The 17,031-nt window shown below is 39.8% G+C and overlaps 1 protein-coding gene and 1 non-coding gene across 2 annotated transcripts; both read right to left on the bottom strand.

Annotated features, from left to right (window-relative positions):
• Window positions 1–1,504: 1,504 nt before the first annotated feature.
• Window positions 1,505–5,732, bottom strand: LOC100750905. Its single transcript, XR_003482838.2, has 4 exons — window positions 5,692–5,732; window positions 4,335–4,431; window positions 3,909–4,143; window positions 1,505–1,633 (listed from the first exon to the last, which is right to left on the bottom strand). It is a non-coding gene; the product is annotated as an uncharacterized LOC100750905 (transcript).
• Window positions 5,733–9,331: 3,599 nt separating this feature from the next.
• On the bottom strand, window positions 9,332–10,450 carry LOC100755026 (trace amine-associated receptor 2). The gene has a single exon (XM_027402964.2). The coding sequence runs from the start codon at window positions 10,313–10,315 to the stop codon at window positions 9,395–9,397; it is 921 nt and encodes a 306-aa protein (XP_027258765.1). The 5' UTR covers window positions 10,316–10,450; the 3' UTR covers window positions 9,332–9,394.
• Window positions 10,451–17,031: the final 6,581 nt, after the last annotated feature.

The raw sequence follows: 17,031 nt of genomic DNA, 5'->3' as shown, positions 1-17,031 counted from the left end.
TAGGAATTTTAGCTGGGGTCATCCTTGTGGATTCCTGACAATTTCCCTAACCCCATAATGGCTCCTCCCCACCTATCGAGATGTCTCTTTCATTGCTCTCCCGCTCCGTTCCTCTCCCAACTCAGACCACCCCATTGCTCATGTCCTCATTCCCCATCTCCTTCCCTCTACCACCCCCACCCTCGCTCCCAGTTTGCCCAGGAGAGCTCATCTATTTCCCCTGGCCAGAGCAATCAGTGCATCCCTGTTAGGGTCCGTCCTGTTACTTAGCTTGTCTGAAGCTGTGGATTGTGTCAGAAATGTAATGCAAGATGTTATTATGCAATTAAAATCTACTGGAAATTTGATGGACACCTTCATTTCAGTAGGAGACATAGAGACATCACACTGCACGTTAGCTGCATAAACCAACTTCCTAAGCCTTAAAAATGAAAGCATTGTAAGCTATGTTTAAAATAAAAATTGTGATACAAAATTCTAACACAGAAAATAAATGTTTGTACATGTCACTGAATAATACAATACAGACACTGCTATTCTCTTAACCAATTCTCCAATTTTAGGACCTAGAACTAACACTAACTATAATTCTCTGTTTATTTCTAGGTCCACAGGTTAGAAAATAATGCTGAGTTTTATATAACCCATTAAAAAATCACCTAAAAGTATAAAGTGGTGGCTCACTCCAGCACTCCACAGGCTGAGGCAGGAAGATAGCCAGGATCTCAAACCTACATGGTGAGTTCCCGACAAAAACAGTTCAAAAACAAACAAATATACAGACAAATGAGTAAGTATCTTTAAGCACAAATTCTCAGATTTAAATTCTGTTTTTAGAGACTCCAAATCGCTCTGAGTCTAAAAGATAATTTTGTCTCAAGAGATTTGTGTTGATTTCTGTTAAGCATGCTAAGATAAAAGCAGCAGGTTGACAGTATAACTTCATGAGTAATTTAATCAGGTAGACTTTATTGTAAAATATAAATAACAAAATACACTGGGAAAGACAAACATATTTATTAAGATTTGTGTCTAGATATTGTTTGTTTCATTCTCTGCTGTCAACATTTAAGACTGAAATTGAAAACACTGTTTGGAAATCATTTCAGGACTGGCAGTAAGTTGATCATATTCAAGTGTCACACTGAAAACTAAGATGGGGAAAAAGGAAACATTTCTCCTATAAATTTACTTTGTAATTATGTATGGGGTTTATACTCACAACATCAAAAATAAAAAACAGTGACAATTCCCAGTTCATAAACAGGCCTTGTATGTTGACAATGGACAGGGATGTATTTTCTGAAAATTTTTTTGAAAAGCAGGTAGGAACAGGCAAAGTATTTTTGGACAAGGTTTACAAAGGATGGGCAGAGCAATTCCTTAGAGCAGGGCAAGAGGTAAATGAGAATTGTAGTGAGTTTTTCTTATAATTTGCATTAATTTTGCTTTATTTGAAAAATGTTAAGACAGAAATTATCTACTAGATCTAAGTATGGGAGAATGTGCTAGACATGGAGTGGGAAACAAGGAATCTTTTGAAACATATCTTTCGTAAGGACACACTTACCTTTTTCGGTGGATGAAGGGGAGAGTCGGAAACACACCTTGACTGGCAGGTCAATCTGTGGCCCTGCAGGTATATCAGGTATATATTTCAACATCTGTTTCTATGGACCTTCCAATGTGGGCTCTCCTCCCCTCAGTCCCCCACACTGAACCTTTAATAATGGTCCACACTGTCTTAAAAATGTCTGCTCTAGCTGGGCAATGGTGGTGCATGCCTTTAATTCCAGCACTCAGGAGGCAGAGACAGCAAATATCTGTGAGTTTGAAACCAGCCTGGTCTACAGAGCTTGTTCCAGGACAGCCAAGACTGTTACACAGAGAAACCTTGTCTCAACCCCCCCACTCAAGGAAGGGAGGGAGGGAGGGAGAGAGGGAGGGAGGGAGGAAGGAAGGAAGGAAGGAAGGAAGGAAGGAAGGAAGGAAGGAAGGAAGGAAGGAAGAAGAAGGAAGGAAGGAAGGAAGGAAGGAAGGAAGGAAGGAAGGAAGGAAGGAAGGAAGGAAGGAAGAAGAAAATCTATACTCTATGTCTGAGCAGTTCCCTTCCTTCTGTTCAATACCCAGGCCCATCTGCTGTGATATTTAGAACTCAACACAAACGATGCTGTCTTCCAGAAGCCTATGTGTTTATTTATTTATTTGTTTCTTTGTTTTCAAGTCGGGGTTTCTCTGTGTAGCCCTGACTCCCCTGAAACTGTCTATGTAGACCAGGCTGCCATTGAACTCAAAGATCCTTCTACCTCCTAAGTGCTGGAACGAAAAGCAGGGGTCAGAAGCTATTTAAAAAAACAAAAAACCTTCCTCAGTTGGAATTAATCTTACAAAATTATTGATATAACCAGAGAAATTAGAGAGCGGTGAAGTGGTGAGTGTCTAGTTATTCTGACTCTTTTCCTTCTAGCATTGTGCCCTGTCTTAATATAGGTTTCTAGAGAAGTGAGATAGCAATCCATTTATTTGCTAACCCGGATGACGCAAAACAAAGATATCTCTAGGGCAGGAATCACTTATTAAATAGTCAGAAGTTAGATCCAACACATTGTCAAAACCTAATTAGGAAAGCACTCTATCCCATGGAATTCTTTAATCTGTCTTTGAAAATATTAAGATAATTAGAAAACAGGAAACACTGTTTAGAAAATAGCAAACAAACCCTTTCTTCCTGCCCATCCTCAAACACAAGCAAAACTCAAAAAACAGTAAAAATTTTGGCTATCTAAAAGTTTCAAAACTACCTGCTCCAAATCTGTCTTCTTTTATATTATTCTGTTTTGCTTTTTGAGACAGGATCTCACTCTGCAACCAAGGCCTGCCTGGTTGCAGGTACCCATGGAAGCCCTCCTTCTTCCGTCTCCCTGATGCTGAGATAACACACACAAACTATTACACCCAGTATGCCAAACATATGCTTGTTTCACTACATGGTCCCAGATGTTCCATGTATATGATATACCTCAGATCTTGAAGTGGCCACTGCAACTGCACACTGGGACCAGTATTACAATAGAGCTCTCCTGACCCCTTTTCCAGTGAACCTCCCTCATCCCTTTCTGTCTGCAATTCATTACTGATTTATCTGGGCAGCAAAAGTATTTATGGCCTCAGCCTGTCCTAATAAAACTAATCTGTGGGCCAGCCCTGTTCTCATTTCCTGGAAATGGGCTTGAAATGAAAAATCAGACCATTCCCCCAAAGACATCTTTATAATGTTTTCATGCTATTTGTACAATCACTGAACTGGACAAGAACTCTTTTCGATCATAGAGATCTGGCATATCCAGTGTAGGCATATCCATTTGGAATGGAGTAGCAGTTTTCACAAGCCAGGAGCAACAGAAAATCTTAAATGCTGCTTGCAGGGGAATATATTAAAATAATGCATGACACTTGGAACTGACTTGAATATTACATGTTATTTTTGTTAAGATAAAATGCCAAAGAAGAAAATGCATCTTAACATTATTGAAATACCTTACAATTATTGAATCATGCCTTATATAACTTTTTAAGTTAGTAAAAACATTTTCTATGTCACATAGAAACTTGTGAACCCTACCAAACAAATTGTGATGGAAGCATTAAAGCCTTTCACAGGAATATCATATTAATTACCTTCCAGTTAGAAAGGGAAAACCCTACCTTTTCTGTTATAATCTGTGTGTAACGCATTCTAATCCCTGAACATCCGTACTAATGAAAATGGTCAGTGTGCTTCCAATTCTTTTTATGATCCAGTACCTTGGGTTTTTTAGAATGTTAGCTTTGCCTCATGATTTCTTCTGGTGGCTTGGTGGGAGTGATGCAGGAAGTTCTGGAAAGTTCGGTGCAGAGAATTAACATACCTGCATATATAGGATTCTCTCTGTTCTCAAGAGGGCCGCAGTGGAGGAGGCAGATCCAGGATGCAGGGAGAGTCTTCACTGTAGATCCCCAGTGTAATTGCCATTTAACTTTCTTCCCTTGAGGGTATTATAATAGTCTGTGTATTTCAGTGTCCCAGCAAATTTCATTTTCTTTTTTCCAAATGAAGGACAATAATTTCATTCTAGAGGGAGAATGTACCCAAATCGCCATATACTAAAAATACATGGAAAAGTGAAAATAAACTAAATATTGGTTTATATTCAAGGCAAGAATAATTGTCTTTTATTATTTATTTGTCTGTTTGTTTGTTTGTTTTCCCCAGCCCAATCACGGTTTCTCCTCCCTCCCTCCTCTCCTCCCAGTCCCTTCCCCCCAACCTCCCCTCTCCCACCCTTCATCCACACCTCCTCCTCCTTTCTCTTCAGAAAAGGGCTCCTATGTGTGTCAGCCAGCCATGGCACATCAAGCTGCAGTTAAGACTTGGCACCTCTTCTACTGAGTCTGGATGAAGCAAACAAATAGGAAGAAAGGGTCTCAAAAAGCAAGTAGCAGAGTCAGAGAAAGCCCCTGCTCCCACTGTTAGGAATCCCACAAAAAAGACCAAGCCACACAGCATATGTGCAGAGGGCCTAGGTCAATCTCATGCAAGCTTTCCGGTTGGTGGTTCAGTTTCTATGAGCCCCTAGGAGCTCAGGATAGTTGCTCTGTGAGTTTTCTTGTGGTGTTCTTGGCCCCTCTGGCTACCATAATCCTTCCTCCCCTTCTCCTATAGGATTCTTCAAGGTCCACCTAATGTTTGACTGTGGGTCTCTGTATCTGTTTCCATCAGTTGCTGAGTTGAAGCCTCTCTGGCAATGATCTATGAATATAGCAGAATATCATTAGGAATTTTTTTGCCACTTTGGAAATAAATATGGCAGTTACCTCAAAACCTAGCTATATCACTCCTGGGTATATACCCAAAGGAAACTCCACCATATCACAAAGACACTTGCTCAACCATGTTGATAGCAGCTTTACTCATAATAACCAGAAACTGGAAACAACCTAGATGTCCATCATTTGAAGAATGGGCAAATAAAATGTGCTACATTTACACAATGGAATATTTATTTCTCATTTGTTAAAAACAATGACATCATGGAATTTGTCAGCAAATGGACAGAACAAGAAAAGATCATCCTGAGTGAAGTAACCCAGACCCAGAAAGACAAGCATGGTGTGTACTCTATTATAAGTGGCTATTAGCCATAAAGTAAAGGATAACCATACTACAATCCTCAGATCCAAAGAAGCTAAGTAACAAGGTGGTCTGGGGGTGGAGTGGGGACATGAATCTCACTGTAAAGGGGAATGGAAAAGACATCACAAGTGGACTGGGAGGACGCTGGGTCTGGGGGAAAAGGGGGGATCAGATGGGGGAAGGATGGAAGGACAGAGTAGTGGGAAAGACAACTGGAATCAGGGGCATCTTTGGAATGAGCTAGAAACCTAGTGCAATAGAAACTCCCAGGAATCTATGAGGGTGATCCTTGCTAAGACTCCTGATAACAGGAAATACAGAGACTGAACTGGCCATCTCCTGTGACCAGGTAATGGAAGGATTGGGGTCCCAACCCAGCCACATAAACTTTGACCTACAATTTACCCTGCCTACAAGATATGCTGGGGTAAAGGTGGCACAGAAATTATGGGAATGGCCAACTAATGACTGGTCCAATTTAAGACCCAATTTGAGAGGGAGCCCACCCCTGATATTACCTGGAAGAGCAGGACCCAGAGGCTGGGTAGCCCAGAGACCTAGGATAGAAACAAAGAGTAAATGTCTTTTTTTTAGAATGAAATTTTTTTTCATCTTTTATTTAGGTCAGTGAATGGACATCTTTCATTGAATCTGGAGCTCACTGAGTTAGCTAGACTGGCTTGCCAGCAATCTCTGGGGAGCCTCCTGTCTTCACCTCCCTCACCTTGAGATTACAGTGTGTGCCACCATGCTCACCCTTCTGTGTGAGTGGGTACTGGGGCTATGAACACAGGTCTTCATGCATAGCAGGCAGGTTACCATCTGAGCCATCTCCTAACCCCTAGAAGAGTAATTGTCTTAATCGTGAAAAGTTTCTGTTTTCAGTCTGACTGAGAAGACGCTGGTGAGGGAAGGAGTTATTTGTTTTTCTTGAGCGATGTTTACCAATTTGGTTAAAGTACTTGGGGGTGAGGGGAGAGAGAAAGGAGAATATATCAGAACATTTCATTTTAAAAATGATCAAGAGATGAGGTCCTAACCATCCCTGAGGAGACAAAATGGCTGATGGTTACTGGGGGAGGTGGTAACCATTTTCTTCTATGTTGTAGAAACTACTAAGTTGTTTGTGCTCCAGTAAATAACTTCACAACCATGCATTTGCAAGTGACCCTAATTAAACCCAGTAGGTAGCACACACCACAGAAAAAGGGGGGAGGAGGGATCAAATTAACAAACCCAAAAAACAGTAAAATAGAGGAACATTTGCTGGGAAGAAGGCTTCATTGGTAGTGGGAGGAATGGGTGTAATAGGTGATGAAATGAACAAATATATATTTGTATGTGAAACTGTCAAAGAATAACAAAGATGAAAACAAAATGACTAAATCATCTTGTGCTCTAATATAGTAGATTGATTACCAAAACTGTACCTGGATTACATAAGTTTATTTTTGGAAATTTTCTTTCATTTTTATTTTATTTTATTTTTAGTCTTTTTGACCATGCCGCTTCCTCACTTCAGGCTGTGAGTATCGAACTTATCAGAAGGACAGTGCAGATTGGGAGGCAACTCCAGGTCTAAAGAAAAGTGACAGGGCCATCTTTGAGCTGCCTTTGAGCAAGATTAATATTTAATCTGACTACTTAATAGCCATTACTTCATCTTAATCTCTGTGATGAGCTAAGGTCAAAGCAAACTTGTTGATTATTATTTTAATGTCAATTTTTTCATGCTGTGCTACAAATAATTTAAATAATATTTCACATTGCAGGATTCACATACCTATGTTAAAACCCACATAAACACAGACATGTCTGATATTAAAATTGTGTATGACAGTGCTTTAAATTCAGTGAAGGATTTTAATATCTATTTTCTTCTGATTGGCTTTTCATTGAGGCAGTTGCTTACAGCTTACTAAGATCACCGGGGCCCACTTGAACGAATGGATGATTAAGTTTTCAGTAATATTGGCATACATTCATACCTTAAAATCAGATATAAGTTTATTAGGGAGCTGTGGGGAGCCACAGCCCCAAGATGGCGCCTGGCTGGATGCCAGGGAGACGGAGCTTAGCTGTAAACAAGCCTTATTTGGAAGCGCTTAGTGGATCTGGTGTGCCTCCTCCAGCTGTGACCTATCCGGGATCGCCAAGTGGCGTGAGCTAATTGGGTAATGAGCTTGCTTTTAAGGGCTTGCCAGAGGGGTTGGGAGATATAGAAGAAGCAGAGAGAGAAGCTGAGGTAGAAGTAGAAGGAGAAGCTGATGTACAAGGTTCCTGAATAAACTGCTTGAAGAAGAGTCGTGGTCGTGTCCTTCTTGCTGGTCGAGATAGGCACGACAAGGGGAGCCATTGTTTATATGACACAGAAAGTACCAAATTTCACATTACATTTTCCTCCTGAGGAGCGGAAACATTTGCCAGCACATGTTGCTGGCACAACACACAGACTATAACTCACCATTAATGAGTCCCAACATGAAGTCAGGAAAAGGCAGGAAATGCCAAATATAAAGTCACTAATACCCAACCTTTCCTTTACATACTGAAGGTTTTTTTCTTTCCTCCCTCTTTCTACTCCAATACTCAGTAAATACAGATGTTGGTCAAACAATGATAGATCAAAACACAATGTATTTGGTTTTGCATTTATTAATCATCACATACAATACAATACAAGCTACTCATAAGCCTAAGAATGAAAGTCACTGAAGAGAGAACTACTGGAAGTGAAAGATACGCAGTTGCCATGGCTGAGCTGCATTGTGCCACTGTTAGGGGTTTTCTCTTCTTTTATTCTCTCATGCATTGAAGTCAAAGGACAATTTTATGCAAGGTCTGGTTCTCTCCTTCCCATGTGGATCTTGGGGATTGAACTTAGACTTTGTCACAAGTACCTTCATCCGCTGAGCCATCTCATCAGCCCTCCAATTCTTCATTTAAAAAATGCATTTAATGTCACCACAGTAACATTAGTCAGTCTAGTAAAAGTCGGCTACTAAATTGATGCTTTCTGCCAGAATGTGGGTTCTTGATGTCATTCAGTTACCAATAGTTTTTAATTGTTCATATTCCAAAACTCTGAGAGCTACACTTAGACACTGAGAAAGAAACATTAAATGAAGATGTCACACAAAATGTATGGTGGTGACAGGAAGGAGCAATTCTCAAGTTCAGATGCATTCTGATCCTCCTGGACAGAAAAGAAAGTGGCGGGGCTAGAGGTGCTCAGGGAGGACCTCTTCTGAGCTCCACGGGCACTGCATGCACATGACACATACATAGATATAAACAAAACACCTATACACATAAAATTAAATCCTTTTTTCAAAAAGTGTTTGCATATTCTTTTTGTTCCTGAATTTTTCTTCATCTTCTATTTCCTTTCCTAATATTTCTTCTCTCCTCCCAACTAGTGCTATGTAAAGATTAGATAGAATTTGGGTCACAAAGAGGGTTTCTCTTTTTTTCCCCTTAAATACTGGACACCAAGTACCCTTTATGCTAGCCAAAGTCTCTCCCACATCTCTCTCTCTCTCTCTCTCTCTCTCTCTCTCTCTCTCTCTCTCTCTCTCTCTCTCTCTCTCTCTTCTCCCTCCTCCTTCCCTCCTCCCCCTCTCTCTCACTTTGGGCAACTCCATTTTTCCTGTATTTTTTTTCTGCAATTTTTCCATCTTAAGGGTACATTGTGGTACTTGAGGGGGTGTGCACAGAATGCTATAATCAAATCAGAATGATAATCAGCTCCATCACTTCAACCATGAATCATTTTCAAGTATTCATAATTTCCATTTTGATATTTATCGTATATGTTTTAATCAAAAGTCACCCTGCTGTGATGAGAATTAGAAGTAATTACTCTTAAACTGTTGTCATACCCTTTATTATTTTTTATTATTCATTTTTAAATTAGCATAAATTCATTATACAGAGTCCTCATTTTCTACATATATTTCATTTGTTATGCTTTTGTTATTCAGTAGTTGTTATACATTATATGTTTTCATACACATATATTCATGCACATACATATATGTATATTTATATACATATATATGTATATATATAATTTTACTTTGTTCTTATTCCACCACCACCCCTGCCCCATGCCCTGGCCATGTTCTTGACCCCTCCTTGCTCGTCTTCTGACCCTATTAGCTCCTTAAAGCACATTCACTCTTCTAGTTCCAGTCTGTGATGCACTGGTACAGATCAAGTTTATTCTGTTTCCTTTTGAGTAAACAGATTAGTACTATGGAAATGTGAGCTGAAAATTTTACCCAGCAAAATGTACTTCAGTGCTCTGCGAAACCAGGGATAGAAGAAACCATAGATTAAGGGATTACATGTGGAATTAAAATAACCAAACCACGTTAAGGCATCAAACAAAATTACAGGTGTGGAGAAATTCAAAAAGGGATCTAGCAGAATGGTGAAAAAACAGGGAAACCAACACAATAAGAAAACACCCATCACTATCCCTAAAGTTTTAGCAGCCTTTTTGTCTTTCCTCATTTGACTATTTTGGTTTTCTGGCAAGTTATCAATTGCACGAGCATGTTTTTTGGATACTGCAAAAATTTTGCCATAAAGTCCCACCATCATAGAGCTAGGAGTGAAAAAACCTGCCACGAACAAAGTAGTCCCCCATAGCTTGTTGAACATAACTGGGCAAGAACTGGAACATGCTACCAAGATATCATAGCCTTCAATACCATCAGCATAGGCCTCAGAGAAGACTACCCCGAAGGCAAACGCTCCAGGGACTGACCAGCACACAAGCAGTAGTCGCTTAACAACTGGAATGGTCATTTTGGTGCAGTAGTGCAAAGGGTGACAGATGGCATAAAATCTATCAATGGCCACTGAGCAAAGATGGAAGATGGATGTTATGCTAAGCATCAAGTCAAAGCTGTAGTGGATCTTGCAAAACGTAAGCCCAAAATACCAGCAGTTCTCCACCGACCTGACCATACTATATGGCATGATGGTGAACCCCAACAGGAAGTCAGTGACTGCCATGGAGAGGATGAGGAAGTTAGTTGGTGTGTGAAGCTGCTTGAAGTAGGAAATGGAAACGATCATGGCCAGGTTACCAAAGACTGTGATGCAAATGGCTCCTGCCATAAATGAATACATGGCAACTCGGACCCCTGGAGATCTTTCATTTTCTGGGCAAGATCCATTCCCATATTCTGAACAATCAATGGCTTCCTACATAAAAGCAAGAACACATGGGAATTTTTCAGAGAGGGAACACTCTACTTTTATTTCTGTTTTCACAGACCAACTCAAGAAAAAAAAATATAGAAGACTCAAGGAAGACAATTATACTGAAATATTTAAATAAATATGATGTCTTTCTCATTGCTTTTATGATTTATAGAATTCTAATAGAATAGATTAAATTATTTACTTTATACTTTTGGTGACTCAAGTTTTGCCATCCACTCTTACTTTGTTCTAGCAGGATCTGTAGTTAAGAAGCTGAAGAAGAAGGGGGAAAAGGCATGTAGAGGAGAGGAAACAGAAAAGAGAAGCAGGAGGGGAGGAGATGAAATAAATATCTCAGTGACTTGACTCTAACTAAGATTCCTTGTGAGTATAGAAAGAACAGGTAACTGCTAGAAAATTCATACATTTCATCCTCAGATGAACCTGGAATCCATCATGAGACTTGATTTGCTTGGTGTGTGTTGCCTCATAAATCTAGGTTATTGTGTAAAAATAGTTTCATTCACATGTTCTATTGTTTCCTCTATGCTTTGATTTTTTTTTCCTTACTGAAGCTGTTTTAAAGTGGAAGAATTGTTGACGAAGCCTTAGTTTTCTGGGAGAGCTATGCTCTTTAGCAAATCTCCAAGTTTTAGCGAGTATCACACCATCCAGAACAGTTAATCAAAGGGTAGAAGTCAGAGGAGAACTTTCAGGAGTCAGTTCTTTCCTTCCAGTGTGTGGGTCCTGGGGCTGGAACTTTGAACATGAGGCTTTGCAGTGATTATTTTTAATTGAAGCAACTAAGCCAGCTGTAGGAAAGGGAGCAACTGACACCAAGGAATGGATCCAAGGCAGTTTTATTCCTCTTTTTCTTCCTACTCTGGAACACCAGGTCCACCTGCAGAGAAGAAAGGGGGTGTGTGACAGCACGCACTTTCACAATGCTTTAAAGTGGATGAAGGAACTGTTCACACTTATGACCTGCAGAAGGGAGTACCACCAAATTATATTTAGGATCTCTACCAGCTAATGCCGCCAATGGTATTTACAGAAGAACAAACAGATTCCCAATAGGTGGTGGTGGTTAGTTGGTTTGGTTTGGTGTTATAGGTTTTGAAACAAGTCTTCCTATGGCATAGGTTGGCCTTGAACTTTTGATCCTTCTGCTTTCACTTCTTGAGTGTTGGGCTTATAAGTGTGCACTACAGTGCCCAGCCCAAAAGAGAGACTTTTGTTTATCCATTTAAGAATTCTTATACGCGTGCAAACATCTATCCCTCATTCCTTCACCTCCTCCTCCTCCCCTATTCCTTCATCATCACTTTTTCCTCCCAGATTGATGCGGTCTGCCTTTTTTTAAGTTTATTTATTTATTATGTGTATAGTGTTCTGCCTGCATGTATCCCTGCAAGCCAGAAGAGGGCACCAGGTCTTATTATAGATGGTTGTGAGCCACCATGTGGTTGCTGGGAACTGAACTCAGGACCTCTGGACGTCAGCCAGTGGTCTTAACCTCTGAGCCATCTCTCCAGCCCCGTGGTCTGCCTTTTTTTAAACCCACTGAGTTCACATCGTGTTGCCAGGATGTGCATGGGTGTAGGGCCATCAGCTAGCATGTGAAAAGCCTTTCCGGGACCACGTCCTGAAGCTCCCCCTGCAGCCATCTCTTGCCAATAGCACCTCTGTTGGCAATGGGGCCTTATGATCTTCCTCTATTCAGGCTGAAGTTTTGTCTGTCTTTATCTTGTGCATGCAGGAAGTGTGACGTCATGCAGAGAGTGGCCCTGTCATGTCTGGAAAACACTGTCTCACTGCAGCCACTCATGAACTTTCACTCTTAAAATCTTTCTGCTTCCTCTTCTTCCATGATAATCCCCAAGCCTTGAAATATTTTCACTACCATCCATTTCTAAAGTGTATGTAATCAGTTCTCAAACTGGACTTATTTTTAGCATGTAAAAAAATCAGTGCTGATAGTATATTTCTTAGTCCAGTAATTAAAATAGAAATGTAACATAGAAAGGGGTTGAGATATAGATGAGATAGACAGACAGACAGACAGACAGACAGACAGACAGATGCCCCACCAAGATAACTTTTTACTTTCAAAATGGAGTGATTTTAAAATAATCCAATCAAATTTTCTTTCTGGGTGGTGATGGCACACACGTTTAATCCCAGCACCCAGGAGACAGAGGCAGAAGATCTCTGTAAGTTTGAAGCCGGCCTGGTCTACACAGTGAATTCCAGGACAGCCAAGACTAAACAGAGAAACCCTGTCTCAAAAAAAAAAAAAAAAAAAAACTGTTTTTCCTTTGGATTCCCTATGTCCCCCCACCCTTACTTATTTGAAGTGGGGGTTCCACTCGGTGCCCTGTTCACAGTGAGTACACATTAGCCCCCTGAGTTACCTCTGCTTCATTTAGGGGACACCTGTACTAAACAAATCAGTTGGTCCTTAGGAAGAACTCCTGTTTTTTCAAGGTTCTAAATGCTCTTCTTAGGGGATCATATACATTGTCAAAAGGCAGCACAAGTCTTGTTTGCAAACTCATCTGCCTTTCAGTGCAAATCCACCGCCAGCCCTGCATCTTCTACAATCTAGATCCTTACACATTCTCTCTCTGCTCGTAAACAGATGAAAAAGGAAGAAAACTTGCATGAACAACATTACTGTGTTGCAGGGTAGACATTTTACTTCTTAACAAGCACTCAGAGAAAACACTGATCTTCCTGTAGAAATCCCTTCTCCACACATACCTGTTGTTCTCCAAAAGATGCCATTGTAGCCGCTTTGTGGAAGAAACTTTTTTTTTTTTTTTGTCTTTTCACTAATGACTCTCCATGCTGATGCTGAACTACAAAACATGAACTACGTTGACTGTGCTTCTTTATAGTTTAACAATCAGTCTCAAGGGCATTCGATCTGTGTTGGGGGAGGGCGGATGACACCCCGTGTCATTCTGAAGTTTAACAGCTTAAGTTAACTGTTAGCTCTGACCTATGCCTCATCCTCTTAGGAGGCTCAGCTTACCTAAGTTTTCATCACCCACAGAGCTGTAAATATTCTAAGCCAGTTATTATACAAAGGCTATACTAGTCAAGAGGAACTCATTGCATTATTGGTAGCTCTCAATCCCTATTACATATGAATGGAAGAGTGATTCAAGGAGAAAAGTAGACAGGTGTCCCCTGTCACTTTAGAAGGAGCAGAATGATCACTGTCCGTATTTCATATCACACTTCATACTCACTGAGGATTTCCCATCCACTGTTTTCTTCTCTTTGTCTGGGGATGCAGCTCAGTGCTCCTAAGACCAGACGAGCTTGACCCATTATCATTTCTTTAAGAAACTTCCACAATAATGGTCCTATCTTCTCAGATACCATTTGTTTAAATCTCTTCACATCTAGTCATAGATGCCCATATTTTTGTCGGTCTTCTTTTCATGTTAGAAAGTTCATTTTCCACTGCTTGGATAACTTAGGTAAGAAATGTGCTTCAGATGGAGGGTGAGGGGGGCTGACATAACGCTGCTCATTATATGACATCCAGTTCCTGCTTGAGCTTAAATGATGTCTGTTGACAGTGACCTTAGCTATTTTGGCAGTTCCTTTGGATGTAGGAAACTTGGACATCTATGTTAGGAAACCGAGCTTTGAAATTTTTTTTGCGTTTAGACAAATGGTTTATTTTTATTTTTGAAGATTCATTTATTTATTTATTATGTATGCAGTGTTCTGTCTGTATGTCTGCACACCAGAAGAGGGCACCAGATCTCATTAGAGATGGTTGTGAGCCATCATGTGGTTGCTGGGTATTGAACTTAGGACCTCTGGAAGTGCATCCAGTGCTCTTAACCTTTGTGCTATCTCTCCAGACTGCTTTGAGGGGTTTTAAAGGACTCGCTGATCCTCTGTGTTCTTCTGGAAGTTTTTAGTGGCATTTTAGTTTTGTTTGATCCCTACAGAATACATAAATGATTTTGATTTGACTTTTCTTGATAGCTTTTCATAAGGAAGAAGGAGAACAACAAAACCATCCATTTTTAATTCATAGAAATTCGGTTATATTACAACATAATGAGAAATTTTATTTCTTTATTTATTTATTTGGTTTTTTGAGACAGGGTTTCTCTGTGTAGCTTTGGAGCCTGTCCTGGCACTCACTCTGGAGACCAGGCTGGCCTCAAACTCACAGAGATCTGCCTGCCTCTACCTCCTGAGTGCTGGGATTAAAGGCGTGCACCACCAATGCCTGGCCAGATGTTTTTAAATAAACATTTACAAATGTCAGTCCAAGCCAGGCAGTGGTGGCTCATGCCTTTAGTCCTAGCACTCAAGCAGGCAGATCTCTGTGAGTTCAAGACCAGTCTGATCTACAAGAGCTAATTCCAATATAGACTCCAAAGCCACAGAGAAATTTGGACTGATATATATATCAAATTATTACAAATTATTACAAAGAAGTTAATAATTCATTTCATTTTGATAGTTAGCAGAAACTATTACTACTCAAGCATTTCCAATATCTTTCTTGGCTCCATAGAGAACTATGCAAGTATCCTTAGAGACACATAGTTCAGTGATAGACAGCCTGCCTAGTGTGCAGGAGGGCCTGTGCTCCATCTCCAGCATTACAAATCATTAGTATTATTTTCATTGTCATCATCATCATTATCATCATCATCTCTATTAGTTACACAGATAAAGAGAAGTAGCAGAGGAAAGACAGAGCTCAAATCTTTGTTTAAGGAACTAAGGAATCTACACTGAGTCTGGGAATGAGTACCCTCCCCTTCTTTTGAAGTTCACTAATATTAGAATATATCTAAAAAATTGAAATATGCCCCCCATTCATGGTTTTAGTGTTCATTGTTTCTATTACCAATGGTTTAAAAACATCAAATAAAGCTGGAGGGAGGTGATGCATGCCTTTAATCCCAACACTTGGAAGGCAGAAGCGGGTGTTTCTTTGTGAGTTCGAAGCCAGCCTGATCTACAGAGTGAGTTCCAGGACAGGCTCAAAAGCTACAGAGAAACCCTGTCTTGGAAAAAAATGAAAGAAAGAAAGAAAGAAAAAGAAAACAAAACAAAATAAAAATATCAAATTGGAAACTTCAGAAGTATGTAACTCATGGAGTTTAGACTGTTTACTGTTCTGTGTAGTGTGTTAAAAACCCCACACTATCCCTCCCCATTCTTCAAAGGCCCTGAATCATATCTCTGTCAAGTATATCCACATTGTATTATTACTTAACTGTTAGTCCCTCGCTAGTCATTTCAGTTATCAAATATACTCTGAAATATCCCGGTGCTTTTGTTCAAGTACCCATTATAACCGTTCCAGAGTAGCCCAATACTGAACTATAATGCCCATATTATCTGCCACCTTCATCTCACCACGCATCCTCTAATATCATTACAAAGTGTGCTTGTGATGTAGTGTGTAAAATGTAAACTCTTTTGAAAGAGAATTCATATGATTTTTTACATTTGTTCTGTTTTATTGTGTTATTGTCAGTCTTTTGCTGCGACTAATTTCCATACTAACATAGCTCCCAAACATCTATTTGGCCATCACCTCAGGCAAATTCTCCCTTCGACTTTGTACTAATCATTTGTATTCTTTAGTAAGTGGATAAACTACTAAGCATACTGGTATAGCTAAATCAGTATATAGTCTGATTTAGGACTCTTTATAGAATGAGTAACATGTTTCTTGTTGTCTTTTGAAATTTAAGAGATTTTTTTAGTTTCCATGAAGCTTTATGTATCTGTAATTCATTCACTCTACTACCACATAGTAAATTTGTTTTCTGTTCTCTTATTAATGGTTATTTGAATTATTTCCAATTCTTTTGCTAATATGAACAGTGCTCTCTGGAACACTCTAGGGCAAATATACTGTAGCATATACTCATGATGTTTTTCTCATGAGTACATGAAAAAGCAATTGTAGAGTCAGGAAGGATGTAGATAATCACTTTGTACAATATAAAAACCAATAGTATTTGTTGTCGTTTGCTTTCTGTGTCCCTGATAAACACTGTGGACAAAAACAACTTGGAGAAGTTTTTAGAAGGGTTGTTTTTAGCTTTCACTTCCAGATTATAGTCCATCACTGAGGTAAATGAGGACAGGAACTCTGAGCAGGGACTGGCGGGCAGAAACCAAAGCAGTGACCCCAGAGGAATGCTATTACTGGCTCATTCCCAGGCTCAGGCTCAACTACCTTTCTTATAGAGCCCTGGCCCACCTGCCTCGGAAAGGTGCTGCCAAGAATGGGCTGGTCCATCTAACACCAATCAACAGTCAAGATAATTCTCTACCAAACATGCTCACTAGCCAACCTGACCTGAGCAATTCCACCCCCACCCTCACTAAGACTACTTCACATGACTCAATTTGACAGCTGAAGCTAAATTAGGGCTGTCTTCCAAATGGCTATACTGATTTATACTCTGAAAATCAACATGTAGAACTGTACTTTTGTACATATGAAATTATGTATGATACCTGTAAAGTAAGGCTGCAATTCAATTCTTTTCTGATAAACAATCTTTATCCATTTCCATCTATTGAATGGATCTGACTTTTTTCCACAGATCTAGCATGCAGATATTTAGTGTATCAAT

The sequence above is a fragment of the Cricetulus griseus genome, chromosome 2 (genome assembly GCF_003668045.3).
Source record: "Cricetulus griseus strain 17A/GY chromosome 2, alternate assembly CriGri-PICRH-1.0, whole genome shotgun sequence".
NCBI lineage: Eukaryota > Metazoa > Chordata > Mammalia > Rodentia > Cricetidae > Cricetulus > Cricetulus griseus.
This window is presented reverse-complemented; position numbering and strand designations above follow the sequence as displayed.

Bases quoted from the DNA above. Each gene is read 5' to 3' on its own strand.
- LOC100755026 (XM_027402964.2), bottom strand. From the start codon at position 10,315: ATGTATTCATTTATGGCAGGAGCCATTTGCATCACAGTCTTTGGTAAC.